The following is a 27848-nucleotide window of genomic DNA, read 5'->3' on the forward strand; positions in this document are numbered from 1 at the left end:
TCTGAACTAGATTCTGAGAGGCAAACATTTTCTTTACTAAAGTTTTTCCGGATGACAAAGGAGAAAAGAGGAGTCAAAAAAGAAATATAAAAGTTCACCTAAAATAGATCAGCTTCAAATGTTAAAATACTTTTTAGTACATTAAACAGCTTTTAAATTTCAAATTTTATCCTATAAATACTTGAATCACAGAACACCTTACCCTGATACACCCGGAATTAAAATAGTCTCATATTTATTTCTAATCATGTCACTGAACTGCTACTGTTTCCTGGGCTGCAAATAAATGATTTATTCATGATAGTGTGACACAGTTATGTATGATTGATTGCTATAAAATAGAAAGGGACTTTGTCCTCCACAGGAGCTTTGAACAGGGGCTGTCCAGTGCATGCTGTCTGTCCATCTGCAGCTACCCAGCTAAATTACTGCTTGCCCTTCTGGTAATGGACTCAGTGGATTTTTCGCAGCATAATCTCCATTCTACAAAAAATAACTAATCCCAATTGACTCTGTTTTAAGACATTTCTAGATTCCAATTCATTATAATACAATGACCTATACCTTACCTTAGAATCTCATCATGGTTTGTCAAATTCCAAGAAAAAAAAAAGGCAGGCAGGCAATTTTTTTTTGTTTCTTTTACAAAAGAAACCACTGCTATTGCCAAAACAGTGATAGAATAGAAATCATTCTAATTGTAGATACCTTAAAAGTTTTTCTTTACTTTTCCTCCCATTTCAATAATTAGGCCAGGGAAGGAAGAAAGGAATTTCTAGGCCAGTGGTCATGCTCCACATCCTATGATTTTTGTCACTGTTTTTCCCTGAGAGTAATAGCACCATTAATCAGCACAAAATTTCGCAGCAAACTATCTATACATTTTAATATTGTCCTCAGTGAAGAACTGAGAGTTAGAAAGTTGCTTCTCAAAGAACTTGTGTTACATTATATAACTATGGTGGCAAGCCACAAACCTCAGAGCAGTATCAGTGTTACTTTGGGTTAGTTCGCATTTTTATCACAACCAAGTATATGGAAAATTTAATGAATTTACTTAATGATGGACATTTGTTTAAAAATTGTCTTCTGTGTAGCCAAAGTCTTACTTCCAGGGTAATTGATTTCAGTCTGAGACATATTTTTATCCAGATAAATTCAGTTAATTTTCCTACTTACGAGTTTTATGACTTACTAATTCTTTAAAAAAGAACCCTAAAAACAGACTTAATCTACTGCTAATCTTTTATCTTGATGTGCAGTTTAGTTTCATACACTGTGATTTCTATTGATTGCTGTATTTCCTTTGTTTCAGAGAACTTGTTCTTTTAATTACATCGATTCTAATTGTTCAGTTATTTTGATTGGTATTACATGGATACTGCTTTCTATTACTCTACCATGCAGTGCTAAAATAATTATTTGATTATATGAAAATGAGTTTAAATCTTAAATGATGCATTTTAAGCATTTTAAAATAATGAAAATACTGAACCTTCAGTTTTATTCTCAAATTCAATTCATCTGAATACTGATTCTATTATTGAATATTTAATCTAGATATTTTATATGACACACATGTGAAAGTACAGTTGTATTGGTAGCAGTTTATTCTGCATATATGCTGTTGTGTTAGTAATTCAAATAGGTAGTCGATCTGTAGTTCACATTAATATTTCAGCTACAAAACCAATAATGAGCAAAAATTACTGGTAAGTGAAAAAGGCTTTATGTGTAAACTCTGCATATTAAATATATATAACAATACAGATTCACAAGACTTAGAATGTGGGTAGACAAATATACTAAAATAAGACAGAACTGAAGTCATGACAAATCCCAATAACCATTTCCCACTCTGCATTTGCATATAAGATAGACTGCAATTCTCTGCCACCATTAATTTGTTTCTTCCTAATTTAGATATTTAAAAAATAAAAATAGAAATTACTTTTGAAAATTGCAAATTATTTAAACACATGGCAATTGCTATGTATCCTGAAGGAGAGTGTTTCAACTTTGCTAATTTCTGAAAAATAAGGGTATTAATATATACAAAAAAAGTTATGTCTAAATAAGAATTGCTTTGAAATAAGGCTTGCGTAGGCCCTGCTCTGAGATTTAGGTAAACCCAAGTACTCTGCCTTAACATTAATAGATAAAAGGATTTCATAAATATTTCATATTTGATATTAAATGAATTCAATTAAAACCACAAAAGAAAACATGGTTCTAACATTAGCCTTCAGTATTTTGAAATATATCCCCAATAAGTTTTCTTCCTTTTCCTAATCTACTCCAATCTAGGATCTTGTTGAATTGCTTCAATACACTTTTATTTTTATTTTATTTTAATTTTTTTATTTCCATAGGTATATGGGGGAACAGGTGATATTTGGATACGAGTAAATTCTTTAGTGGTAATTTGTGAGATTTTGGTACACCCATCACCTGAGCAGTATACACTACACCCAATTTGTAGTATCTTAACCCTTCCCCTCTTCCCTCCTTTCCCCCTGAGTTCCCAAAGTCCACTGTGTCACTCTTATGCCTTTGCATTCTCATAGATTAGCTCCCACTCATGAGTGAGAATGTACAATGCTTGGTTTTTCATTTCTGAGTTACTTCATTTAGAATAATCGTCTCCAGTCTCATCCAGGTCATTGTGAATGCAATTAATTCATTCCTTTTTAGGCTGAGTATTCCATCGAATATATATTCCACAATGTATTTATCCACTCATTGATTGATGGGCATTTGGGGTGGTTTCACATTTTTGCAATGGCGAACTGTGCTGCTATAAACATGAGTGTGCAAGTATCTTTTTCACATGACTTCAGGAGTCATATGAAAGGAGTCGTATGATTCTTATATCAGTCAATATACTTTTAGACAATAGACTTTGTCTAGTCAGAAATGGTAACAGGAGAAAGACAAGTAATGTTGGAAATTTGGTAGCAATACCAAGTATGATCCTACCCTAACTACACTGTTTTCAGTTGCAGTGTTTCAGGCCACCAGAGAAAATGAATCTTGATGTCTGTAAGGAGATTATGTATCTCATAATCCACTGGGATTCATATCCTCATGGACAATTTATTTCACTATAACCAACACTGGCATTAACCAGAAAATGGCTTCAGGTGCTCCAGACATTATAGACACACAGGGAAAAGTAAGAAAACTTTTACAGATGAAGGTCCTCAGAGAAACTCTGTCAACAGACATTTTATGATTAGAGAATAATTAAAGTGAAAGCACACACCTTTGTTAGTGAAAGTGGCACCAACACAACTGGGCAATAAACCGAATGTTTTTTCCTATGTGTGTTTCACCGGACCTTAGGTAAGCTACAACAAAAAATGAAAAGTATAGTGTATCAGTCCATTCTTGCATTGCTATGAAGAAACACCTGAGACTGGGTAATTTATAAAGAAAACAGGTTTAATTGTCCCATGGTTCTGCAGGCTGTACAGGAAGCATAGCGACTTCTGCTTCTACGGAGGCCTCAGAAAGTTTCTAATCATGGCAGAAGACAAAGTGGAGTGAGAAATCTCATATGGTGGGAGCAGGAGCAAAGTGGGAAAGGGCTATACACTAATACTAGATCTTAGAAGAACTCACTCAGCGAGGACAGTACCAAGAAGAATGGTGCTAAGTTATTCATGAGAAATTCACCCCCATGATCCAATCACTGCCTATCAGGGCCCACCTCCAACAGTGGGGATCACAATTCAATATGATATTTGGGTGGGACACAGATCCAAACCATACCATATACATTAGAAAGGATAGGTCAGCTTGAGTTTCAGAGAGATATAAGAAGCCTGGGAGCATGGTATCTACTTCTCCTTTTCCTTCCTTTAGAAACAAAGTCAAACCACAGAGGAACTCTCAAAGTTTGAGTAACAAGACAAAAAATTATCTTAAAGGGCTAACACACCATTTCTAGATATTAACCCTTTGAATATTTTAACCCCCATATTCTCCACAAGAATCTGTTGTAATGGGTACCATTCATATATCTATCACAAAGATTTGATTCTAAGATGCTCTGATCAAATCTCAGATGGCTGATCAATTCTCTGTAAGTTATTTGCTTTCCTGAAGATCTTTCTGTGCCAATGTCTGAAAAGAAAACATAATAATTACTCATGAGGAAAACTAAATTCTTAATAAAAGAATTACATAAATTATATCTAAATTCAACATGACAGTAATTCTGGGCATTTCTCAATTATGTTTTTGAAAGTTTTTATAAAAATATAAATTCATAAAAACCCTAGAAGAAAACCTAGGCAATACCATTCAGGACATAGGCATGAGCAAAGACTTCATGACTAAAACACCAAAAGCAATGGCACCAAAATCCAAAATAAACAAATGGGATCTAATTAAACTTAAGAGCTTCTGTACAGCAAAAGAAACTACCATCAGAGTGAAAAGGCAACCTACAGAATGGAAGAAAATTACTGCAATCTACCCATCTGACAAAGGACTAATATCCAGAATCTACAAAGAACTTAAACAAATTTACTAGAAAAAAAACAAACGACCCCATCAAAAAGTGGGCAAAAGATATGAACAGACACTTCTCAAAAGAAGACATTTATGCAGCCAACAAACATACGAAAAAAAGCTCATCATCACTGGTCATTAGAGAAATGTAAATCAATACCACAGTGAGAGACCATCTCATGCCAGGTGGAATTGAGATCATTAAAAAAATTAGGAGAACAGATGCTGAAGAGGATGTGGAGAAATAGGAACACTTTTACACTGCTGGTTGGAGTGTAAATTAGTTCAACCATTGTGGAACACAGTGTGGCGACTTCTCAAGGACCTAGAACTAGAAATACCATTTGACCCAGGAATCCCATTACTGGCTATATATCCAAAGGATTATAAGTCATTCCATTATATAGACACATGTACACATATGTTTACTGTGGCACTGTTCACAATAGCAAAGACTTGGAACCAATCCAAATGCCCATCAATGATAGACTGGGTAAAGAAAATGTGGCACATATACACCACAGAATACTATGCAGCCATAAAAAAGGATGAGTTCACATCCCTTGCTGGGACATGGATAAAGCTGGAAACCATCATTCTCAGCAAACTAACAGAAGAACAGAAAACCAAACGCTTCATGTTCTCACTCATAAGTGAAAGCTGAACAATGAGAAGACATGGACATAGGGAGGGCAACATCACACACTGAGGCCTATTGGGGGATGGGGGACTAGGGGAGGGATAGCATTAGAAGAAATATCTAATGTAGATGATGGGGTGATGGATGCAGCAAACCACCATGACACATGTATAACTATGTAACAAACCTGCACATTCTGCACATGTACCACAGAACTTAAAGTATTTTATATATATATATATATATATATATATATATATATATATATATATATACAAACATAACTTATTGAAACATTTTTGAACAAGAAAATGTTTACATAAAATAAACATGTAACAATATGCAATATATCAAATTAAAACTATATTTTAAGATAAAGCTATTCACATCTCACTAAAATAGAGTATGACAATACTGTGTTCATTTTATAAACAATCAAAGTAAGAGGTTAAAGCAATTTAAAGTGCTCCCACATAATCTGAAAATACACTTCCAATAATTAAATTCAAGGTTTCTGAGATCATACAAATATGCAATAAGAAAGTTTTAGGATCAAATATATTAAAAGTATAATTTATGCCTATCAAAAATGAAAAGCTTTTAAGGCATTATGATAGTTAAATTTCCTTCAGTGCATTAATCCTCTAATAACAGTTTCAGTGAAGGAAATGTTATGAGGTTAGATCTAAAGTTTTTTTAACTTAGTTTGAAATCATACATATTCTCTTTGAATATAATTTGCTTCATATAACAAATTATATTAAAAAATATACCTAACTCTCCAGGAACTCAAAACACTTCACAGATGTATAGCCTGATCTTAGTTATCTTCATTATTGCTTTTTTGTTTTTTGCAGAGGGATGAAACACTAGTTCAGTGATTTGTACACCAGTAAAACCATTCTTGCCAGTAGGTAAAATAATGCTGAACAAAAGTTAAACAATCAACAATAACTCACCAATTCCAAAAATTCAATTTCTGTTTGAAGAGCTTCATAAACACTTTCCATGTCATCTTCTTTATAAAGTTCTAATTCTTTCTTAAGTCTATTTGAAAAGAAAATTTCACCTATTAGTTCAATAATAAACTATAATTTTATTGCTGCACAGAGAGGGACAAGTTTGTAGCTTCTATAGCCAGAATTTCAAGTTAAAACTAAAGAATTTGGATATTTTAATTCTCTCTAATTTTGCAGTAAAAATCTTCATAAAGAAATTAAGGTAGACTGACTAATAGACATTTAATACTTTTGTTTGTTTTGTTTTTTGAGACAGAGTCTTGCTCTGCCACCCACGCAGGAGTATAGTGGTGTGAACTTGGCTCACTGTGACCTCTGCCTCATGGGTTCAAGCAATTCTCCTGCCTCAGCCTCCTGAGTAGCCAGGATTACAGGCACCTGGCATCACACCCAGCTAATTTTTGTATTTTTAGTAGAGATGGGGTTTTGCCCTGTTGGCTAGGCTGGTCTTGAACCCCTGACCTCAGATGATTCACCCACCTCGAGCTCCCAAAGTGCTGGGATTACAGGCGTGAGCCACCGCACCCAGCTGACATTTAGTAATCTTATCATAACTAAAAGAGGAACATCAGCTGGTGGAAAAAAAATATAGTACTATGTCTTAACATTTCTGTTTTAGTCCTGGCCACTAGCAAACTGAATGAGCTTAGTTAAAACATTTAGCTTCTCTGAACCTCACCTGAAAATTTTTAAGTATAGAAAAAAAAAATGACCTTTGAGATTTCTTTTCAATCTAAAATTAAACTATAACTTTATAATATATGTGTATAATTAAAATATATTTTAATTTGGGAATGAGAAAGCAACATCTTTCTTTTTCCCAATTAAGTTTCTTTTCCCCATTAAGTCTTTAATCGTTCGAATATTTTGAATTTTTTTAACGTGAAAAAGCACATAAATTTTATTAACATGCATTGGGAATCACAAAAAAAATAGGTTGGTTAGAACTTAAAAGGTTAGATTCAGGTTTATTATCCTCTTAATGAAAGAAAGGGGATTTGGAGTTGTTAAAGTTTATGAGAGACTGTCGTTTGAAACAATCAAACCAAAATGGAGTTTCTGGAGTTAGGTCCTATGTGATCTATCTTGAAAATGGGCCAGTTTCCCAAAAAATAGGCGATTCACAGCAACCAATCAAAGGGGCCCTGAACCAGCATAAGACAGTCTCCTCTGAATTATACTCTAAGAAATTAACTTTGAAATGATTCTAGAAAAATCCAATTAAATGTTTATACTGAATTTTTTTTTGTATTTTTGGTTTTTCCTTTTTATCAGATTTTAAGGAACTAGAATATATGGAAATATGTGCATATAGTAATGGAAGGGCTACTTTTGTTAAAATCAATTTATCCATACTCATCTTGGTTTTGGCTCTGTCTTCAACGATAACAGTACCTCCTCTTTCCCTGGTATTAGAGTGGCACCCCTATCTTGCCTTACCTTTAAGCAGATAAAGCCTAAAAGGGTAGAGAACTTTTCCTGAATCTATTGAGTCTCAATTGCCGAGATAATCCTTAGGTCAATGTGGCATAATTTCAGGGTGGTATATTTGGGTCCCTTCAAAGCAAGCTCAGAGAGGCAACAGAAACAGTAAGTCTTAAACAAAGAGCCAACAATTATACTAATATCATACAAGCTTGATGATTATAAATGTAATCTGGAAATTTACTGCCAAATCAGCATGGACTTTGAGGAATTTTTTAAAAAATTATTTGATGCCTGTATTTAATGTGGAAAATAGTAAAAAATAAGTTTTCCATTTCTGGCATTATGACTAACTTTTTTTTTCTCTGAAAAGAAAAACATAAACAAAAGCTAGGAGCTGTGGCTGAAGAGGTAGAAAGCCAGAGCCTGGAATGAGGCAGCTAGGAGGCTAAAGCTGCCCTGAGGGGAGATATGAGGAACAACACTGCTCTCCCAAACTTGAGCAACTCCTGGGCCAGCAACAAGGTGAGAAGAATAGATCGATTTGAACTTTTGCTGAGCCCTGGCCCTCGAGGGGAAGCTGAAGGAGTTGTAAAATCAGTGGCATTTCCTGGATACCAGCAAATGCAAAAGAAAATCTCTAAAGGAAACGTTAACAAATTTAGACCCACAGGACTCTCAGAGATTGAGAACAATGTGTTTGCAGCAAAAATTTGTGAAGCATCCAACAAGGAAAGCCATTATAAAGTAAAAGCAGAGATAAGAAGCAATAGATTACACCCAGGTTATTCACAAAACAACGAATTATTAACAAAATAAGATGTCCAATGGCTAACAAAAATAAGAAATGGTATTAAATTTCATTCACGATCAGGGAAATACAAAGAAAAGCATAAGGAAACACCATTAAACATTCACTAGAGTAACTAAAATTAAAGATAGGCAATACCAGGTGTTGACAAGGATATGAAGAAACTGGAACCTCCAGATCACTAGCATAGGATATTGCTTTCCATTCTGTTTGTAACCTATCTATGTCTTTATATTTAAAGTGAGTTTCTTGTGGAAACCATATAGTTGTGTCTTACTCGTTTATCTAATATAATAATATGTCTTTTACTTGGTATATTTAGATCATTTTCATTTAATATAGTTATTCACATGGCTAGATTTAAAATATAAGATTTTTCTAATAATTCTCTATTTGTTCTATCTGTGCTTTGCTCTCTTCTTTCCCTCTCTACCTGCTTTTGAACCATCTTCTTCAATTGCATTTTATCTCTTCTATTGACTTATTATTTATACTTACTGTAGTCCCCCTTTATCCAAGGGGGATACATGCTCTAATGCCCTCAGTGGACACCTGAACCTGTAGACAGTACTAATCCCTGTATATGCTATGATTTCTCCTCTACATATATACCTATGATAAAGTTTAATTGATAAATTAGGCACAGAAAGAGATTATCAACAATACCTAATAATAAAATAGAAAAATTATAATATACTGTAATAAAAGTTATATGGATGTGGTCTCTTTCTCTCTCTCTCTCTCAAGATATCTTAATGCACTATAGAACTTAGCAACCTCAGCATACAATTTTTTCCTTCCCTTATTAAGTCAAAAACTTTTATCTTTTCACTTACAGGAAGCACTTGACACCTTCTTTTTGGCATATTTGAATTGCGAGCATCACTACTTTGGTGCTTTGGGCCCATCACTAAATACAATAAGGGTTACCACAAAGACTGTGATAGCACAACAGTTGATATGATAATCCAGATGGCTATGAATAAGAAGCAGACAGGTAGCATATACAGTGCAGATACGCTGGACAAAGCGATGATTTATGTCCAGGGAAGAATGGAGTAGAACTGCACAGGAGTTCATCACGCTACTCAGAATGATGTGCAATTGAGAATTATTTATGAAATTTTTCATTTTATATTTTGGAAACATGGGTGAATGTGGGTAACTGAAACTGCAGAAAAAAACTGCAAATAAGGGGGGACTACTGTATTTTTTAAAGTTGTAATACCTGCATTTGGATTAGTACACATCTTCAATTTATTACTGTGTACTCTCAAATAATATAACACTGCTACACTTGGTCAGGCCGCGGTGGCTCATGCCTGTAATCCCAGAACTTTAGGATGCCAAGGCAGGCAGATTACTTGAAAAAAGGAGTTCAAGACTGGCCTGGCTAGCATGGCGAAAACCCATCTCTCCTAAAAATACAGAAATTAGCACATGCCCGTAATCCAAGCTACTTGAGTGGCGGAGGCATGAGAATAGCTTGAATCCCGGAGGCAGAGGTTGCAGTGAGCTGAGATCGAGAGCCACTGCACTCCAGTCTGGGTGACAAAGATAGACTCTGTCTTAAAAAAAATAAAATAACACTTGCTACACTTACAGGATAAGAAACTTTAAACAATTTATTTCCAGTTTCTCCCTCCCATTTTTCGTTCGGTCATCATCATACATTTTTCTTTTCACATATGCTGTAAACCTAGAATATATTCCTACTTTTTTGCTTTACTCACCTGTTCAGCAATTAAAAGTGTAATTTAAATTTTATATTTATCTTCATTATCTTTCATTTATTTGTATATTTTTAAGTAGAGATGGGGGTCTCTCTATGTTGCCCAGGGTGGTCTCAAACTCTGGGGCTTGAACTCCTGGACTCAAGCTATCTGCCCACTTCAGCCTCTCAAAGTACTGGGATTACAGGTGTGAGCCACTATGCCCAGCCCATTTGAACCATTTCTGAAATTTTACTATTTCTTTGCATAGCTCCAAGTTTCCATCTGATATAGTCCTTCTTTCTGAAAAACATATACAGCCCTTTTTTGTAGTGTAGTCTGTTGGCAAGAAATTCAATCAACTTGAGTTTGTCTAAAAATATCTGTATTTGCCTCCATTTGTGAAAGAGATTTTCACTGACAATTCTGAGCTGGCAGCTTTTACTTTCACTCTTTAGGATATCATTCCTTTGTCTTTTGGTTTGCATGATTTCTGATGAGAAGTCTTCTATAATTATTCTCTTTATTATATATAATGTGTCTTTTCTTTCTCTGCCTTCCTTCATGATTTGCTCTTTATCTTTGTTTTTCAAAGGTTCAAATATGATATGCATAGATGTTTGCTTTTTCTCTTTAATGCTGCTTGGGGCTCTCTGAGCTTCTTGTATCTGTGCTCTAAAGTATTTCATTATTTTTGTAGAATTCTCCACCATTATTTCTGACATATGAAACAATATAATCCCTAATACATTATGCTAAATCTAAAAAGCCAGACAAAAGAGGATACATATAATATTATTCCATTTGTATGACATATTGGAAAAAGCAAAACTAAGAAAACAGATCAGGGCTGTGAGTGAAACGCAGGCACTGAGTATAAATAGGCAGGAAGGTTCATTCTAGGGTCACCAAAGTATTCTGTATCTTGATTGCAGTGGTGGTGACATAACTGAATACTTTGCCAGTTCACTGTATACTAAAAGGTAAATTTACTGCATGTAAGTTTTTAAAAAGGCAATGACAGAAGTCAACTTTCCTATAAAATGACAATTAAAATTTTTTAATTTAAAAATTTTTAGTTAAAAATGTTTAAGTTTCCAAAAGGAAAAATAATGTTAAAAAAAAAAACCTCTCAATACAAAAACCAAATAAAACCATCTATTATAGGTGATGGGAAGGAAGGCAGCAAATCACACTGCCATGTGTGTACCTATGCAACAATCTTGCATGTTCTTCACATGTACCCCAAAACCTAAAATGCAATTAAAAAAAATAATAAAAAAATAAAAAATAAAAAAGAAACATCTATTAGTTATATATACAAACTAAGAAGGAAATAGAGGATTTCACAAAACTTGAAATTACTTGTAAGTAGGGAAATAAACTTCTAAATTCAGCTCTGAAGCCTACACCAATGCAGAAAGAGTTAAGTAACAATTCAATGGAAGAGAGAAGAAAGGAAAAAGGAGGCTTAAGGGCAATGAAATGCAGATTAAATGGCCCTCAGAAAGCGAGTCCTTCCCCATGTGGGGAAACACTGAGAAAAGGTCTGAGGCCTGAGTTGAGAGCGCTGGCTTCTGTAGGCTGGAAGGAGTTTGTTTAAATCAATGGCTCTCTTTATCTTAGGTGGAGAGGGTTGTGGTGTTTTTTAATTTAATGATGTTCTTTTTGTCTTTCCAGCGCTTTTCATTTCCATTTCTTGATTCCTTCTTGTCTTTAAATGTTACAGCCCATACAAAGTTGTCTATTTCTCATCCACTAACCATAGCTGAAATGAAGAAAGTTTCTGTTTTGTTTTGCTGATGAAGTTTATTAAAAACTGTATTATGGACAAAAAGCAAAACCACTTTGAGAAAGCAGATAATCCAAAAACTACATAAATTGATCTAAAGTATAAAGATATAAGGAAAACAGTGAATTTATTTTCCCAAAGCAAGCATAACATTGATACCAGATATGATCAATAGTGAATACTTACATACACACATATACATGTCTATGAATACTAGCACAAAAATTATAAATAAAATACTAGTAAACAGAATCCAATACCACACTAAGCAAATAATATACTAAGATCTATTAGGATTTGTTCCAGGAATGAATGTATGGTTCAGTATTAGAAATTCATTAATGTAATCAACCATATTAATATTTCCAAGGGGAAATATGATTATCTTCAGAGGTGCCAAAAGGACATTTAGAATATTAAAAACTTATCCCTGATAAAAACTTTCAATAAAATCAGAATTAATAGATACTATTTTTACCCAATAAAAAAATACATATGTCAATCCTAAAGTAGGCATCTCATTGCTTGGGAAACACTAAAATGAATCTCCTTAAGGTCAGGAACAAGGATGCCTATTCCCTTTATTACTTTTTAATATTAAGTTGGAAGAACTAGCCATTAAAAGTAGTCTAGAGAAAATAATTAGAGGCATAAGAGTTTGAGAGACAAAGTTATTTCAATTTTCAGGTAATATGACAATATAACTGAAAATTCAAAAGTATCAATGAATAAAAAAAACCTCAAACAATAAAATAATTTAGTAAGGTGGCAAGATATAAAATTAGCATACAAAAATAGCTAGCCTTTATTTTCATCAATAAATAACATAACTTTCTCTTTCATAGGACAGCATAAAAATGTTAATTATTTCTATATTAAATCAGATTGAATATAATCCTGATAAAAATACGAATTTGTTTCCTTGGTGCTGGGCAAATTGATCCTAAAGTTTATATGAAAAAAATAAACATTCAAGTAAGGCTCTTTAATGTTTTTCTTTTTAGGAAAGCCCTGAGAAAGAAAAACAAAGAGGAGTGACTAGCCCTACCAGCCACTAAATCCTACTATTTATCTTTTATAATTAAAACAGTGCAGCCCCGGCATATAAATAGAACAGTGGGATATAGTAGGAGACAGATAGAGTCAAGTATAAATGGAAATCTAGTAGATGATAAGAGGTGACACCTCAAACCACAGGGGAAAAAAAGATGGACTTTTCATTAAATTGTGCTGGAAAAACTGGATAGTCATTTGCAAATGGATGTAAATGGATTGCCAAAGCTAAAATTGGATCTACATTACACAGCATACACAAGAATATCCTTGAAATGGATCAAAGATTTAAATGTAAAAAATGAAACCACACAAGGTCAAAGTTTGAAAGTATAGATAAATTATTTGATAAGCTGGGTGTAGGTAAAGATTTTTAAACTATGGCTCAAAACACAAATTCAATAAAAGAAAAAAAGTATTAAATTCAATTATGTTTAAAAGGTTGTGTGGTAAAAACCATCATAAGTAAAGTTCAAAGATAAATAAGAAACCAGAAGAAAACATTTGCCACATATGTCACAGATAAAGAACTAATCTCCATAAAATGTAAATAAATTTTGGCAAGAAAGACCAAAAGCCTGATAGAAAAATAGGAAAAAGTCATAGAGAGGTAGTTAAAAAAACAATTTACAAATGATCCTCAAAGGCATAAAAAGCACTCAACTTCACTCATAATAAAGACTTACCAATATACTACACAAGAATATTGTTTCTTATCTATTACACTGGCAAAACTTCAAAAACTTGACAACAAACTCTTCTGGCAAGATTATAGGAAAAAATGTGCTTAAACATTGCTAGAGAAAATTCAAAATGCTACATGTAACCTCAATGGAGGAGAATGTGGCAAGATCCAACAAAACTACATTTGCATTTTCCCTTTGACACTGCCACTCCATATCTACATACTATATAAATACAAAACAACATAAACACAAGATTATTTATTGAAGTATTATTTGTAATCACAAAATATTGGAAACAACCTAAGTGTCTATTTATATGAAACTGGTTGCATAAACTACAGTACATCTATTACAGTGAAGTATTATACAGCTATGAAAATGAAGATAATCTCTTTTAACTAATATAAAATGAATTCCAGGATATACTGTTAAATAAAAAACAGAAATATACAAAAGACTATATACAGTGTGCTAACATTTGTGAAAGAGAAACTGATATAAGAATATATAATTACTATCTGTTTATTTTTAGAAAAAGAAAGACAGGAAGGATGAATCAAAAACTAGCAAAAATGGTAACCTACAGTAGTGAATGAAAATTCAGTAGGATAGAAAATGGAATGAAGCTCCTCTGGATGTAGCTTTTCATATACTTTTGCTTCTGAATTATGCTGATGTTTTACTTATTTATCAAATAAAATTCAATCAATAAAGCTGAGAAAAAGAGCTCAAAGGTTAGACAAGAAGAACACTTGAGTAAAACACAAATAGAAATGCATAAGCCTAACTGCATTTCAAACTTATTATCATAGGAAAAAATAAAAAAGAATTAAAGTAAATTTTGAACACAATAGTCTATATACCCTCAGTGGGATGTGTAGTAAGGCATTAAGGATTAAAAAGGAATCTTAAATTTTATTTAGTAGGCTTATTGTTAGTAGGGGTGCACAGCTGGTAATTCTAAAAATTATTTTGTGATAATTTGTAGGATTTAGGAAATTAATAATTACATTGATATAATTGAGAACCAGAACTTTAACTAGAAAGAAGAATGATGTACATACAGAATGGAGGGAGGAGAAGAAAACCTAGTTATTTGGATCTGAATTGGAGGAGACTGTATAAATTTACCATTTTAAAAATGGTAATTTTAGTTCTGTCCACTTAAAGTACTTGGAAGCAATGACATCCACTACCAATGACTACATCTAGAACTGTGGTCTGAGTTTCTAAATACTATTGCCAACTCAAAGATAATAGGGTTTCTTGAAAAAATAACTGGTTCCAGGATTGAGGGAGGTAACGTATAAGAAGAACCTGGAACACCTTCTTGCACCAGAAAGAAAGAAAGTGATTTTTTAAAAACCACACAGAAATCAATTTCAGAGGGATTGCCTCTGGCCAAATTTGGAACAGTTGGGGCATCAAAACTAATAATGACAGTAATAGATTATGACACATGTAATTTAAAAAAATGCATGAGTACATAGACAATTTTTTAAAAGGAGAAATAAAAAGGGTGGGGGAGGCGGGAAGGGGAAACAGAAACCTCTTTTTAAAAGAATTTTAGCAATAAATAAATAAATAATTACATGATTAGAAATTACCATCTTGCCACCATCATTGTAATAACTGATTCAGGAGGAAATCATTAGTGGACAATAAATGGTTAAAAGAAGGGTTATTGGGGAAAGAATATGCACAAGGTATCAAAGAGTCACCCTACATATTACTTAGTACTACTAATGGCAAATAGTGCTTTGAGAAAACTGACAGACACAATCTTAACTAAGGGATCAAAATGAACATCAAAAATGAAACAAACTTGACATTATGTGCCTCATGATATAATGCTCTGAAAAAGACACAGTATCACATAATATTCTTGTCAAAAAAATATTTAACTTGAATATAATTTCAAAGGAACAAATAGGTACAAATTGAAAAACATTCTAGAAAACAACTAGCCTTGACACCTCAGAAAACGTGTCAATGTAATGAAAGACAAAAAAGGAGAGAAATTGTTCTTGAATAAAACAGCTTAAAAGAAAACATAATTTGTAATCCTCATTTGGTTCCTAAATATAAGAAGGAGAGAGAGAGGAGGAAGGGAAAAGGGACAGAAAGGAAGAGAAAAAGAAAGAAGAAAAATAACTATAATGAACACTATTAAGATAACAGGGGAAATATTAATATAGACTGTTAGATAATAGTACTGCACCAATGTTAAATTTTCTGTTTGTTAATTTTCTAATTTTGTTTTTAATCGACATAATAATTGTACATATTTTTAGGATACAGTGTGATGTTTTAATACATGCATATAATGTGCAACAGTCAAATCAGGGTATTTAGTATATCCATCACCTCATACATTTATCATTACTTTATCATAAGAGCATTCAAAATCCTCTCTTGTGGCTATTTTGAAATACACAATAGAATATGGTTAAGCAAGAAACAAAACTGCTGACTATGAAAATGATTAAAAATTTCGACCACCGAAAAAGTAGAAATTCTTCAACTAGAACAGCCTAAAGCAAAAAACAAAACCCCATAAACTTGGAAAAGATATTTTTAATTCATTAGCAGACAAAATTCACAACTATCAAAAAAAACGACTATTTAAAACTTCTGGAAATTAATAGGAAAAAGATAAATGACCCAAACAATCTAGTAGAAAAATAATTGAGTTATTTTACAGAAAAAAAAGTATGGGCCATAAACAGATGCAAAATATGCTCAACCACATACGTAGTCAGGACAAGGCCATTAGAGACCATGAAATACCGTCTTATGTCCACAAGATTGGCAAAAATTAAAGTCTTTAAAAATAATTGAAGAAGATGGAGATCAACAGGAAATTTCATAATGTGCTAATGAGAATATAAACTGGCTTAGTCACACTGGAAAACAGTGTGTCGTTATCTTGTGAAATTCAACATTCGTATACCCTACACTCAGCAATTCCAACAGGCATATATCCTGGAACAACTCTTGCATATGTGCACCAGCATGTACACAGCAGCACTGCTGGTGATAGCAAAAATCTGGAAACAAACCAAATGTCTATTAAAAAGAGAAAAAAATATGCTATATTCACACATCTACACTCACTGACATGGGTAAATCTTAGAAAAAAATTGAATAAAATACAAATCCCAGATAGTATAATTTTTACACAACTCAAAAATAAACCAAAATAACCAACAGATTGTGCATGTATATATATGATAGATGATAAATACATGCTGTAAACTAACGTTAGTTGTATAATGCAATAGAGAAAATTATATATATACAAGAAAATGAATCACATTATATAATGCACATTCACAAGAAAATGAAATACAATATAGGACATCAATGATATCTAGGGTAATGAAAGGAGTATGGATTAAAGGAGGAGCCATAGCTAATGCAAGTTATTGGTAATATTCTAGTTTATTTCACAGATGCTCATTTTAAGCTCATATTTAGTTCACAGGTGCTCATTATATTCGTATCCTTTAGAAATTACATACAGTTTACATATATTATTTTAAGGACCACTGGGGAATAAAAACATAATATTTATAATAAGGGTGGGTGGTGAAATACCCTATTCAGTCATACATCACTTAACAGGAATATATTGTGAGAAATGCATAGTTAGGTGATTTTGTCATTGTATTAGCATCATTGAGTGAACTTACATAAATCTAGATTGGATAGCATACCACCTAAGCTATAGAGTATAGTGTATGCTCATAGGTTACAAACCTGTACCGCATGTTACCGTACGGAACACTATAGGCTACTGGAACACAATGGTAAATATGTGTGTATCTAAACATAGAAAAGGTGAAATAAAAAGTGCAGTATTAAAATCTTATGGGGCCACTGTTAGATATGTGATATGCTGTTGACCAAAATGCCATTATGCAGCACATATGTATATTGAAGTTCATTGTGTTCTGTCTCAACTTTTAGGAATCTAAATGAGAAATCTAAAGGAATGCTTAATAAGAAAAGATAACAAGTTACTCATTTTAAGCATCAGATTCTATTTACATATGCATAAAAACCCTTGTAATAAATATTTTTAAAGACTAAGTGGAAACTTAAGTGGAGAGTTACAAATATACTATGGATGCTGCTACTGAAATGTACATAAGCCTTCATTTTAATATATTTACTTTTCAAATAAAATGGTAGAGATATTCCCACCATACCATCAACACGTGCTCATCCACCTCTTCAGTTTAAATGGACTACAGGTTCTGTATGACCTCTCATGCCTATCAGAATTAGATGGTGACCACTCACCCTTTCGGTTACCTAAAAATAAGAATGAGAGACTACTGGAATTAAGGAGGGCATTCAGAGCAAATTATAGGAAGTATTTCCCTATTTAGCATATAATCAAGCTGTAGAATTTAGATCTGCACTTAAAGAAAAGATTGCTGTTGCTAGCTTCAAAAGAAGCCAGCTGATAATGGCATGAATATTAATACATTTGCAGCTATCCAAAGCAATATAATGATAAGTATATCTCATGCTTCAGTGCATAGACTGATTGCCTACAGGAGTCAAGAAGGACTTCCCTCATCCACTGAACTAAGGGCACTTTGCACTGGTTATTGTCACCTTTCTCTGAATCATCAAACAATGACCACGATAAGCCAACATTGCTAATTAGTTTAGCAAAACTTATGTTCCATGTATTTTTATAATTTCCTGCACCATTACAAACTTTTTTCAGTTACCTCTCAGAGACACAGAAAACCGTTAACTAACAGCATACTAATTTTAGCCACAGAATTGTACACACTACTCTTTAAAGTATAAAGGATAAATTTCACCCAAAGTCCTAGTTCTCAAATGCAATGCTGTTAAAATTTATGTATATATCATTGCAGTCTCTAGTTTTCATATAAATGATTATACAGTTTTGTTTCCTAGTTTTGCTTTTGTGTGTGTATTTGAGTGTGTGCTCAATGCTATTGTATACATTTCCCCCAGTTAACTATTAATTGCATACCAATTAATGCTATTTAAGATAAACACGTAGTAATCCCAGTGGTTACACCATAATTAACATAATCATTTCTTATAGCAGGGCATTTCAGTTGTTCCTATTTTTTTCTAACATAAATCACATTACTATGAACACTATTGTGAGCATAAAGCTTCTTCTGTACTTAGCATTGCCTTCTTTAGAATAGAACTTATAAATGGAATTATTGGGTCAAATGGCATAAACATTTTAAGATGCTTATAATAATTTGTTAAGTGTTAAATTTCATTCCAAATACATCTAAGCATTTATACTGCTACCAGGCATGTATAAATCATCTCTGTACCACACACTTGCCAATTTTAATTATGATTATTTGATCTTTCAAAAATTGATAGAATAAATAATATTTAGTGGTTTTAATTTGCATTTCACTGATAATCAGTATAGCTGAATTACACTGTCTTACTCATTTTGGTATCTCCAGCAACTAGCACATTATATGGTACAAAGTAGGTACTTAATGCATGTTGGATAAATGCATGGATAAAAAAGCATTAATCTGATGTTTTCTAATGGATTTCTATCAGTTGATTATTTAATAAACTATTATCCTTTATCATAATGATTATAATTGTATTCCAGTTTGCCATTTAATGTTGATGGCTTTTATTGACACATGCAATTTTAAATCTTACATATTAAATTTATTAATCTTGTCCTTTTTGGTTTTCTTAATCACACTTCAGGTTTAATAAATAGTTATTTCTACTTTCCACTAGTTTTTCCATGGACTGACTTTTTAAATATTATTTCCTTATCTCTATATTAATTCATATAAAACTATTTTAGTGGCATTTAATTTTAAAGTAATATCAGTAGTCTTTTTTCATATATAATTTATTTCTGAAAGTTGGTGTGAAAGTTGAATGTGTGACTGTAGAAATACCAGTTTTATAATTCTTCTTTCCTTCTGTCTAGGCCACCAGCAGATAGGTAAGAACCTTCACAGGTTTGTAAGGCTAGACCAGAGGAATCTGCTGAGAAAGGGCTGGAATCCCTTCCTCCAAATTCTGGGTTGGTTGGGGTAGGCATCTCCTTTCACCCCATACCTTCTGTCATCTTCCCAAACCCACATCAAAAGGGGTTGTTTTATAAAGATGAACATATGAAAATGAAAAAAGAAATTTGTATTATATCAAAGATACCAATGAATTTAGAAAATAATCACTGTAATATTTTGTATTGCTTGTATAATAAAATTATTTCAAAATTTATGGGACAAGTTACATTTATATCAGAATATAACTTTTAAAATAATCAATTGAGTCTACCATAAAAATTTCCTCTGTATTTGCTTTGAAGCTTAATAAGTATAGTATGTGCCAAGGATTCACAAAACAAGGGATCTCTATTAGCTTGAAGGCCACATAATCAATGCTGTAGAGACACTTCTGTTAGTGAATAAATGATGAAGTTTTACCAGAAAAGATGCAGAGTCAACAGAAGTATTCAGCAAAATATGTAGCTAAGAACAAACCTGGAAGTAAATGGGGATTTTCATATTTTATAAATGTTACAAGGGAGATAATATAGATAATACAGATACACAATTGTTTGACTAATATTTTGAAGACATTGTAGAGCTGAGATCTTGTTACTCTTGTCTACTTTGAGCTTTTTTGTTGTTGAAAACAAAGAGCAAAGATAATGTAGACTATTTTATAAATGGAGCCTGGATAACCATTCGTATTACTCTACTAAATGCTGCTTATTCTAAATCATGTTACAGAAAGACTCTTGCAAGTGTTTAAGAATACATTTATAAAAGTGTGTCTAATTATGAACATTTAGAAACTATCTTACACATCCGTTAATAGGAGACTGGTTATATAAATATAACATCTCCATATAATAGCATTAAAAAGAATGAAAATTAGCACAAACTAAAATGAAAACATCTACATTTTAATAAATAAGCAAACTTCAGACCAGTAAGTTTGGTAATCAGGATTTTGCTGAACACACACAGACATACATATGCACATGTGTGTACACACACAAACAGAAATAAATTATGATGGGATACACATCACTTTTAACAGTAGTTGTATTTGGGGTGTCAGAGCAAGGGTATGGAAAGGGAGATTTTGACACTTCACATCTGTGGAGTGTTTGAATTTTTCATTCAATCAACATAGCCTATTCTCATAATTTAAATATATATATATATATTTGGTAAAATTCAAAATATATACATGTGTAAATATGCGTATTTGTCTGTGTATCCTTGAAAGAGTTTAAAAGCATGTTAATACCATACTGAGTTTATGCCTTCTTACAAATCTGAGGACCAACAGTGTGACCTCTATGACCAACTTAACTAGATGACTTTTTCACTGAAGAGGTCACAGCACTGCTTTAGGACATGACATTAATGCATTTAGAGTCTCTCATAGCAGGTGTATAATTTTCATGCAGTTTACATTGCAAATATGCTCTTTGCAAAACCATACTACCTTTTGTTCTTTTCTTTTCTTTCCTTTTTTGCTGTTGTTGACCTGTTTTGTGGTGCTGAAACAAAGCCACACCATCTTTAAGTGCTCGGAATGAAAATCTCATGCTGTTGCCTATGCAGATCTATTCCCAAAACAAGCTTTCTATTGCATTAAACAAGCACAATATCAGTAACACAGGATGTACAACCATTCTAGAAAGAAGTTTTGCAGTGAAAGAAAATGCCTAAAATGGTGGTAGTTCATGCCTGTAATCCTAGCACTTTGGGAAGCCGAGGCAGGCGGATCACCTGAGGTCAGGAGTTCGAGACAAGCCTGACCAACATAGAGAAACCCCGACTCTACTAAAAATACAAAATTAGCCAGGCATGGTGGTTCATGCCTGGTAATCCCAGCTACTCGGGAGACTGAGGCAGGAGAATCACTTGAACCCGGGAGGCAAAGGCTGTGGTGAGCCAAGATCACGCCATTGCACTCCAGCCTGGGCAACAAAAGCAAAACTCTTTCAAAAAAAAAAAGAAAAGAAAAGAAAAGAAAATGCCTGAAATGTCTGAAGTTGTCTGTTGTGTTATTATTTGAAGTAAATTAAAAAAAATCATGATCAAGAATTGTGCATTTTGGTAACCCTGGTGTTGAGTAATAGTGAAAAATAATAGGTTTGTGGCTGGGTGCAGTGGCTCATGCCTGTAATATTAGCACTTTAGGAGGCTGAGGAAGGTGTATCACTTAAGGCCAGGAGTTCAAGACCAGCCTGGCCAACATGATGAAAATCTGTCTCTACTAAAAATACAAAAATTAGTCAGGCGTGGCGGTGTATGCCTGTAATCCCTTGCTTTGAGATACGGAGCAAGACTCTGTCTCAAATAATAAGTTTAGGGGTTTAAAGAGGCCCAATATATAACACTCTCCTGCCTGAAATCTGCCCAATCAAAAAATAAGGAAGGCAGAAGGCAAGCAAAAATGTCACATTTATTACTGAGATAGTAGATACTGGAGAATGTAGATTAAATCTGTAGGCAAGTGTTTGCTAATATCAAACCCCAGAATTAGACTGACTTAACTCACACCATTAAAGGTAGCAGTGGACCCTACAGGCTTTCTCTTGTGGAGTCCAGCAATGATCAAACTTAAGGGATGGAGAAGCAGAATGGAAAAACACTCTGAGGCAGGCCATGTTCCAAAGAAACAGAAAAGAAAGGGGCTGGTCTTTACATTGCCCAGTTTGCCTTTCCAAATTCACTGATCAGACTGAGTCACTCCTCTCCACATTAGGATAAGAGAAGGAGGGACTAAGGGGAGGTCAGCATGGTTAAAGTTTTTTCCACATTGTAGAAAAAGACAGGAACGAAAATAATCCATTCCAAAGTGGCACTATCCTAGTGGTTAGAATACACCATGTCTTTGCAAATAACACTGAAAATATATGAAGAACTTTAAACTTTTTGTAGTGAAAATTCAATTATATGTAGATTCAATTACTGGAACAAATATTTATTGAACACTATATGCCCTGGACTGTGCAAGATGCAAAGACTGAAAGAAAGATGAACCAGAAGTGAAGGGAGATCTGGGATTCAAAAGGATTTAACCATTATGCTTACTGCTTTTTAAGAGTCTGATCTGTTACTTTTTTTCTCCTTACACTGTATGAAAAAAACAGCTCAGTCGTAGTTACACACCTCTCTGGGAGGTTTCTGATGAATTAACCTAACCTATGGCTTAAGTGTTAATCATAGCAATATTTTACAAGTTAGCTGCTTTAATGTGTGTTAGCTACACACTTACTCTTCAAACAGACTTTAAATAAACACACATCTTGATATTTATAAATAAAGACATATTATCTAAAGCAGAAACTATTAAATCATTCTGAATTTGAATCATTAAACTATTGTGAATGTAAAGGTTACCTAAAATAGAGACCACTAAACCACTGGACTCTACCTTGAGTAAAACACTGGTTCTCTATGTATAACATCAAGATAGAGTCCAACAAATAACCTGAACATGGTAGATTAAGTTTTAAAATATGAACCATAATCATTATAAAAGAATAATATAGACAAAATAAAACATGTACTAAAGTTGTCTAATTACTAAAACTAGAAACAATAAGCTCATAGAGATGAAGTAATATTAAAGATTTCCTCTGTAATTGCTTTCTTACTGGTTAAAGTTTAATAAATGTAGAAGTCATAATAACCTTAATATAAAGCTGGTTCTCAACTGGGGGTGACTTTTCTATCTCCCCATTTTGCCAGGGGACATTTGGCAATGTCTGGAGACACTTTTGGTTGCCATAACTGATGAAAGCAGAGTGCTACTGTGCCTACTGGTAGAGGACAAGGTTGCTACTAAACATCTCACAATGCATAGAACAGCACCCCATGACAAAGAATAATCTGGCCCAAAATGTCAACAAGGCCAAGTTTGAGAAACCCTGCTATAAAAATAACATCTACTCCAGTAGAAGTCAAACCTGAGAAATTAAGAGAAATGCAACTATTATAGAATTCCACATACATTTGATCACAGAGAAGAAAAAGACTATTCTATCCCAAAATTTAATAATAAAGTCAACTTAGTTTTGGTCTTCATGATGAAGCTGAATAAATATCTTATCATTTTTGACTCATCAGCTTCTTGTTATTGCATTAATTTTAAGATTGATAGTCCTCTTTCCCAAAATCTTCATACTCATTACTTTGACTTTACTCTTCTTACTTGGGAAAACTTTCATGAAACATGCTAATTGGGAAACTAAGTACACATATCAATGAATTAAAAGTAGGAATAAATACTGGCATTTAATTTAATAACTGCTAAAATGCAATGAACAGACTAAACACATGGATTGATATTTCTTTCTTTCTTTCTTTCTTTCTGAGATGGAGTTTCGCTCTTATTGCCCAGGCTGGAGTGCAATGGCTTGATCTTGGCTCACTGCAACCTCTGCCTTCTGAGTTTAAGTGATTCTTCTGCCTCAGTCTCCTGAGTAGCTGGGATTACAGCATGTGCCACCACGCCCAGCTAATTTTGTATTATTATTATTTTTTTAGTAGAGATGGGATTTCTCCATGTGGGTCAGGTTGGTCCCAAACTCCTACCTCAGGTGTCCACCCACCTGGGCCTCCCAAAGTGCTGGGATTACAGGTATGAGCCACTGCACCCGGCCTGATATTTCTATCCAAATTTCCTAAGTCATCATTTGTGAAGGAAAAAGCATTCTCTAACAGACTTTGTGTGTTTAATTTTAACCTAGAGCACATTTTTATGACTAAGTGATAAGCCCACAAAACTGGAGTTCATATTGGAAGCCCTCACACTACTTACTATAATGATACTAGTGGGCATCACCATTTTTAAAAGTGTAAAAAAAAAAAGTATGAGCAGATAAATTAAAAACTCATTCTGCCTCACACAAATCACCCAAGAGATTGATATTTTATGCTTATAAAACTTAATATAAAATTAAATTGCAAATATTTTCTCACAATCCACTAAAATTATGGCCTGAGGTAATACACTGCTAATATGAAGCATTTTTTTCAGCTCTAGTGGACATATTTCCTATGTGATTTATGTGAAAGAAGGCTTCATTTGCTTCTTCACAGATCCAATAATGAGGTTTCTTTTCTTAGATGAAACCTAGAAAGTATAGGTACTTCTTTAAAATTAAGCCAGCAAATGTAACACTAAATTATTAATCAAAAAATTTTAAAACTTGAGCTCTTTTCTTCTTGTGTTTATGACTATGTCATTTCAAATATCATACACTCATTATCCAAATGCAAAAAGCATCTAACTATTCCATACAGAAAATACATTTTCACTTTTTAGGAACAAAACCAGAGTAATAAATATCAAGTAAAATAGCAGACTTATTTCCTCCCCTGGAATCTAGAAAGATGAAAAATAATTTCAATGATTTTCCCCTAAAAGTTAGGAATAGCAGAAAGGAGAGTTGTCTTATATCTTGGGATGTGAAAAATACTGAGTCCCAAGAAAAGACAAAATTAATTTCACTATTATTATCATCAACCCAATGCATCATGAACTTATGTGTAGCACTTTCTAGCCCAAGCGTTGTCTTATTAGCATGTGTCAGAAAACACAGAGAAGAAAATAATGTCTTCATCTGGAACTTTAAATTAATAATTGATGGACTTAGCTTTATACTGAAATCTATTAAACTTAAAAAATTACCTGATTTTTTACCAAAATATAATAGGAAACTCTTACCTTAAGCATTCTGCATCATTTTGAGGCTTTTCATTGATTTTTATTTTTTCTGCCTCTAGATATTTGGTAGTACAAATGGATTCATTCTCTTCATCTTCAAAAACTAAACAATTTAAAAAATAGTTTCAATATTTTGAAAATTAAACATAAAGATTATCTTTATTCACTCATAAAAACAATACTCTAATTTTTGGTGCTTGCATATACAATTTACATACTAATGATTTTTATTTTCTACTTTAATATAACAATTAAATGTATAAAAAAATCTTTTAAAAATTTGTGACATTAAAAATAACAAATCTCACACTGATTAGTGTTTTATCTATTCCTTTTTTATATCAATAATAGCACTACATCCCAGTTAATATATTTTAAAAGAATAATATGCCCTTACAATGCATATATAACTATATTTATCAGTAAAATAAATTAACCCATGAAGGTAATACCTTTAAGTTTTCTCTGGAGAGTAAATAATTCTTCTATCAATTCATTCTTTTGTTTTTGAAGTTCATTTAACTGGCTACTATCAAGTTCCATTGACTTCATTTCTAGAAACAGATACAAAAGCATCAAAAATAAAACACTCAGAAATAAATTTAACCAAGGAGGTAAAAGATCTGTACACTGAAAACTATAAAACACAGATAAAAGAAACTGAAGACAACACAAATAAGTGAAAAGATATCCATGTCTATGGAGTGGAAGAATTAATATTGTTAAAATATCCATACTACCCAAAGTAATATACTGATTCAAAGCAATCTCCATGAAAATTCCAGTAGTATTCACAGAAGTAGAAAAAAATCAATCCTAAAAAGAAGTAGAAAAACAAACAAATCTATTTTAAGTATGTAGGCTTTGCCTTACATGTCAGCAATTATTAACGTTTTCTCATGTAGTAAAAATATAAGCAGCATGTGGTTAATTTTCAGCCCCAACTGGTTTCCCCTGGCCAAGTAGAAACTCTTTAAGAAACTGACCAGAACTTATTAATCACCAGCTGGATACAAAAAGATAAGTTAGTAGATGATTCGTCTACCAAAAGAGAATTCAAAATATGCAATATCGCTGAGTGAAATAAAATTCCAAATAAGAAAACTATCTTTTGTAACTAAAGGACATGAAAAATGACATTGCATAGTACGCACAATGTGGCTACAAGCTTTCACAATATTGCCAATATTGTTTCTTCTACCTAAAATGCCCTTCCTCCCTTTATTCTCATGACAAATCCTAATTCACCCTTTAAGACTCATCTCCTAAATTTTCAAACATTCTTTCTCTTCTGCCATAACTTCTCGTACTCTACTTACACATTTATTGGATTGTTTTATATTGTTCTACATGTCTCTGAGGAGTTTTTTAGGTTTTTGAAGTCTTTTGTTTCCCTCTGGGTTTCAATTTTTAAAGTTATCTCTAAATTCTCTGGTTTCTTCTTCTGTAGCCTCTGATCTGCTGTTAATCTCTTCCAGGAAATTTTTCATATCAGGTACCCTTCCCTTCCCTCCCCTCCCCTCCCATTCCCTCCCTCCTTCCTTCCTTTCTTCCTTCCTTGCCTCTTCCTCCCTTCCTATCTCTCTCTCGCTCCCCTTCTTTCTTTCTTTTTCCGAGACAGTGTCTTGCTTTGTCACCCAGGCTGGAGTGCAGGGGTGCGATCTCGGCTCACTGCAACTTCCACCTCCCAGGTTCAAGCAATTCTCTTACCTCAGCCTCCCGAGTAGCTGAGATTACAGGCGCCCGCTATCACACCTGGCTAATTTTTGTATTTTTAGTAGAGATGGGGTTTCACCATGTTGGCCAGGCTGGTCTTGAACTCCTGACCTTGTGATCTGCCTGCCTTAGCCTCCCAAAGTGCTGGGATTACAGCTTGAGCCATGGTGTCCAGCCAAGATATTTTATTTTCTAACCTTTAGAGCCCCTTTGGTTCCTTTTACAGTTTTGATATTTAATTCACATACCACATAATTCATCTTTTTAGAGAGTACAATTCACTGGGCTTTAGTATTTTCACAGATATGTGCATCCAATTGCCATTATATAATTTTGGAACATTTCACTCCCCCACCAAAGAAATTCCATATGTGTTAGCAGTCAGTCCCAATTTCCTCTAGCTCTGCCAGCCCTAGGCAACCACTAATCTATTTTCTGTCTATACAGATTTGCCTATTCTGGACATTTCAGAACAATGGAATCATACAATATGTAGTCTTTTGCGTCTGGCTTCTATCACTTAGCATAATGATTGCAATACTACCCATTTGGTAGCATGTGTCAGTGTTTCATTTATTTGATACCTAAATATAATTCCACTGTATAGATATGCCCATATTTTGGTTTTAGATTCCTTAGCTGATTGACATTTGGGTTGTTTCCCCGTTTTCGCTACTATGAATAATGCTGCTACGAACATTCATGTACAGCCACGTGTT

General features: G+C 33.3%; 1 protein-coding gene across 1 annotated transcript in view; it reads right to left on the bottom strand.

Annotated features, from left to right (window-relative positions):
* Positions 1–3423: 3423 nt before the first annotated feature.
* CCDC172 (coiled-coil domain containing 172) overlaps positions 3424–27848 on the bottom strand; it is a 52841-nt gene continuing 28416 nt past the window's right edge. The window contains exons 6-9 of the mRNA XM_012448090.2: positions 25866–25967; positions 25414–25516; positions 6118–6205; positions 3424–4128 (exon numbers count right to left, since the gene is read on the bottom strand). Of these exons, the coding sequence (XP_012303513.1) occupies positions 4093–4128; positions 6118–6205; positions 25414–25516; positions 25866–25967 (329 nt within the window). The 3' untranslated portion in view covers positions 3424–4092. The remainder of the gene's footprint in view (positions 4129–6117; positions 6206–25413; positions 25517–25865; positions 25968–27848) is intronic.

This window comes from Aotus nancymaae, unplaced genomic scaffold (genome assembly GCF_030222135.1).
Source record: "Aotus nancymaae isolate 86718 unplaced genomic scaffold, 86718_ANA_hifiasm-v0.15.2.pri h1tg000010l, whole genome shotgun sequence".
In the NCBI taxonomy this organism is placed as follows: Eukaryota; Metazoa; Chordata; class Mammalia; order Primates; family Aotidae; genus Aotus; species Aotus nancymaae.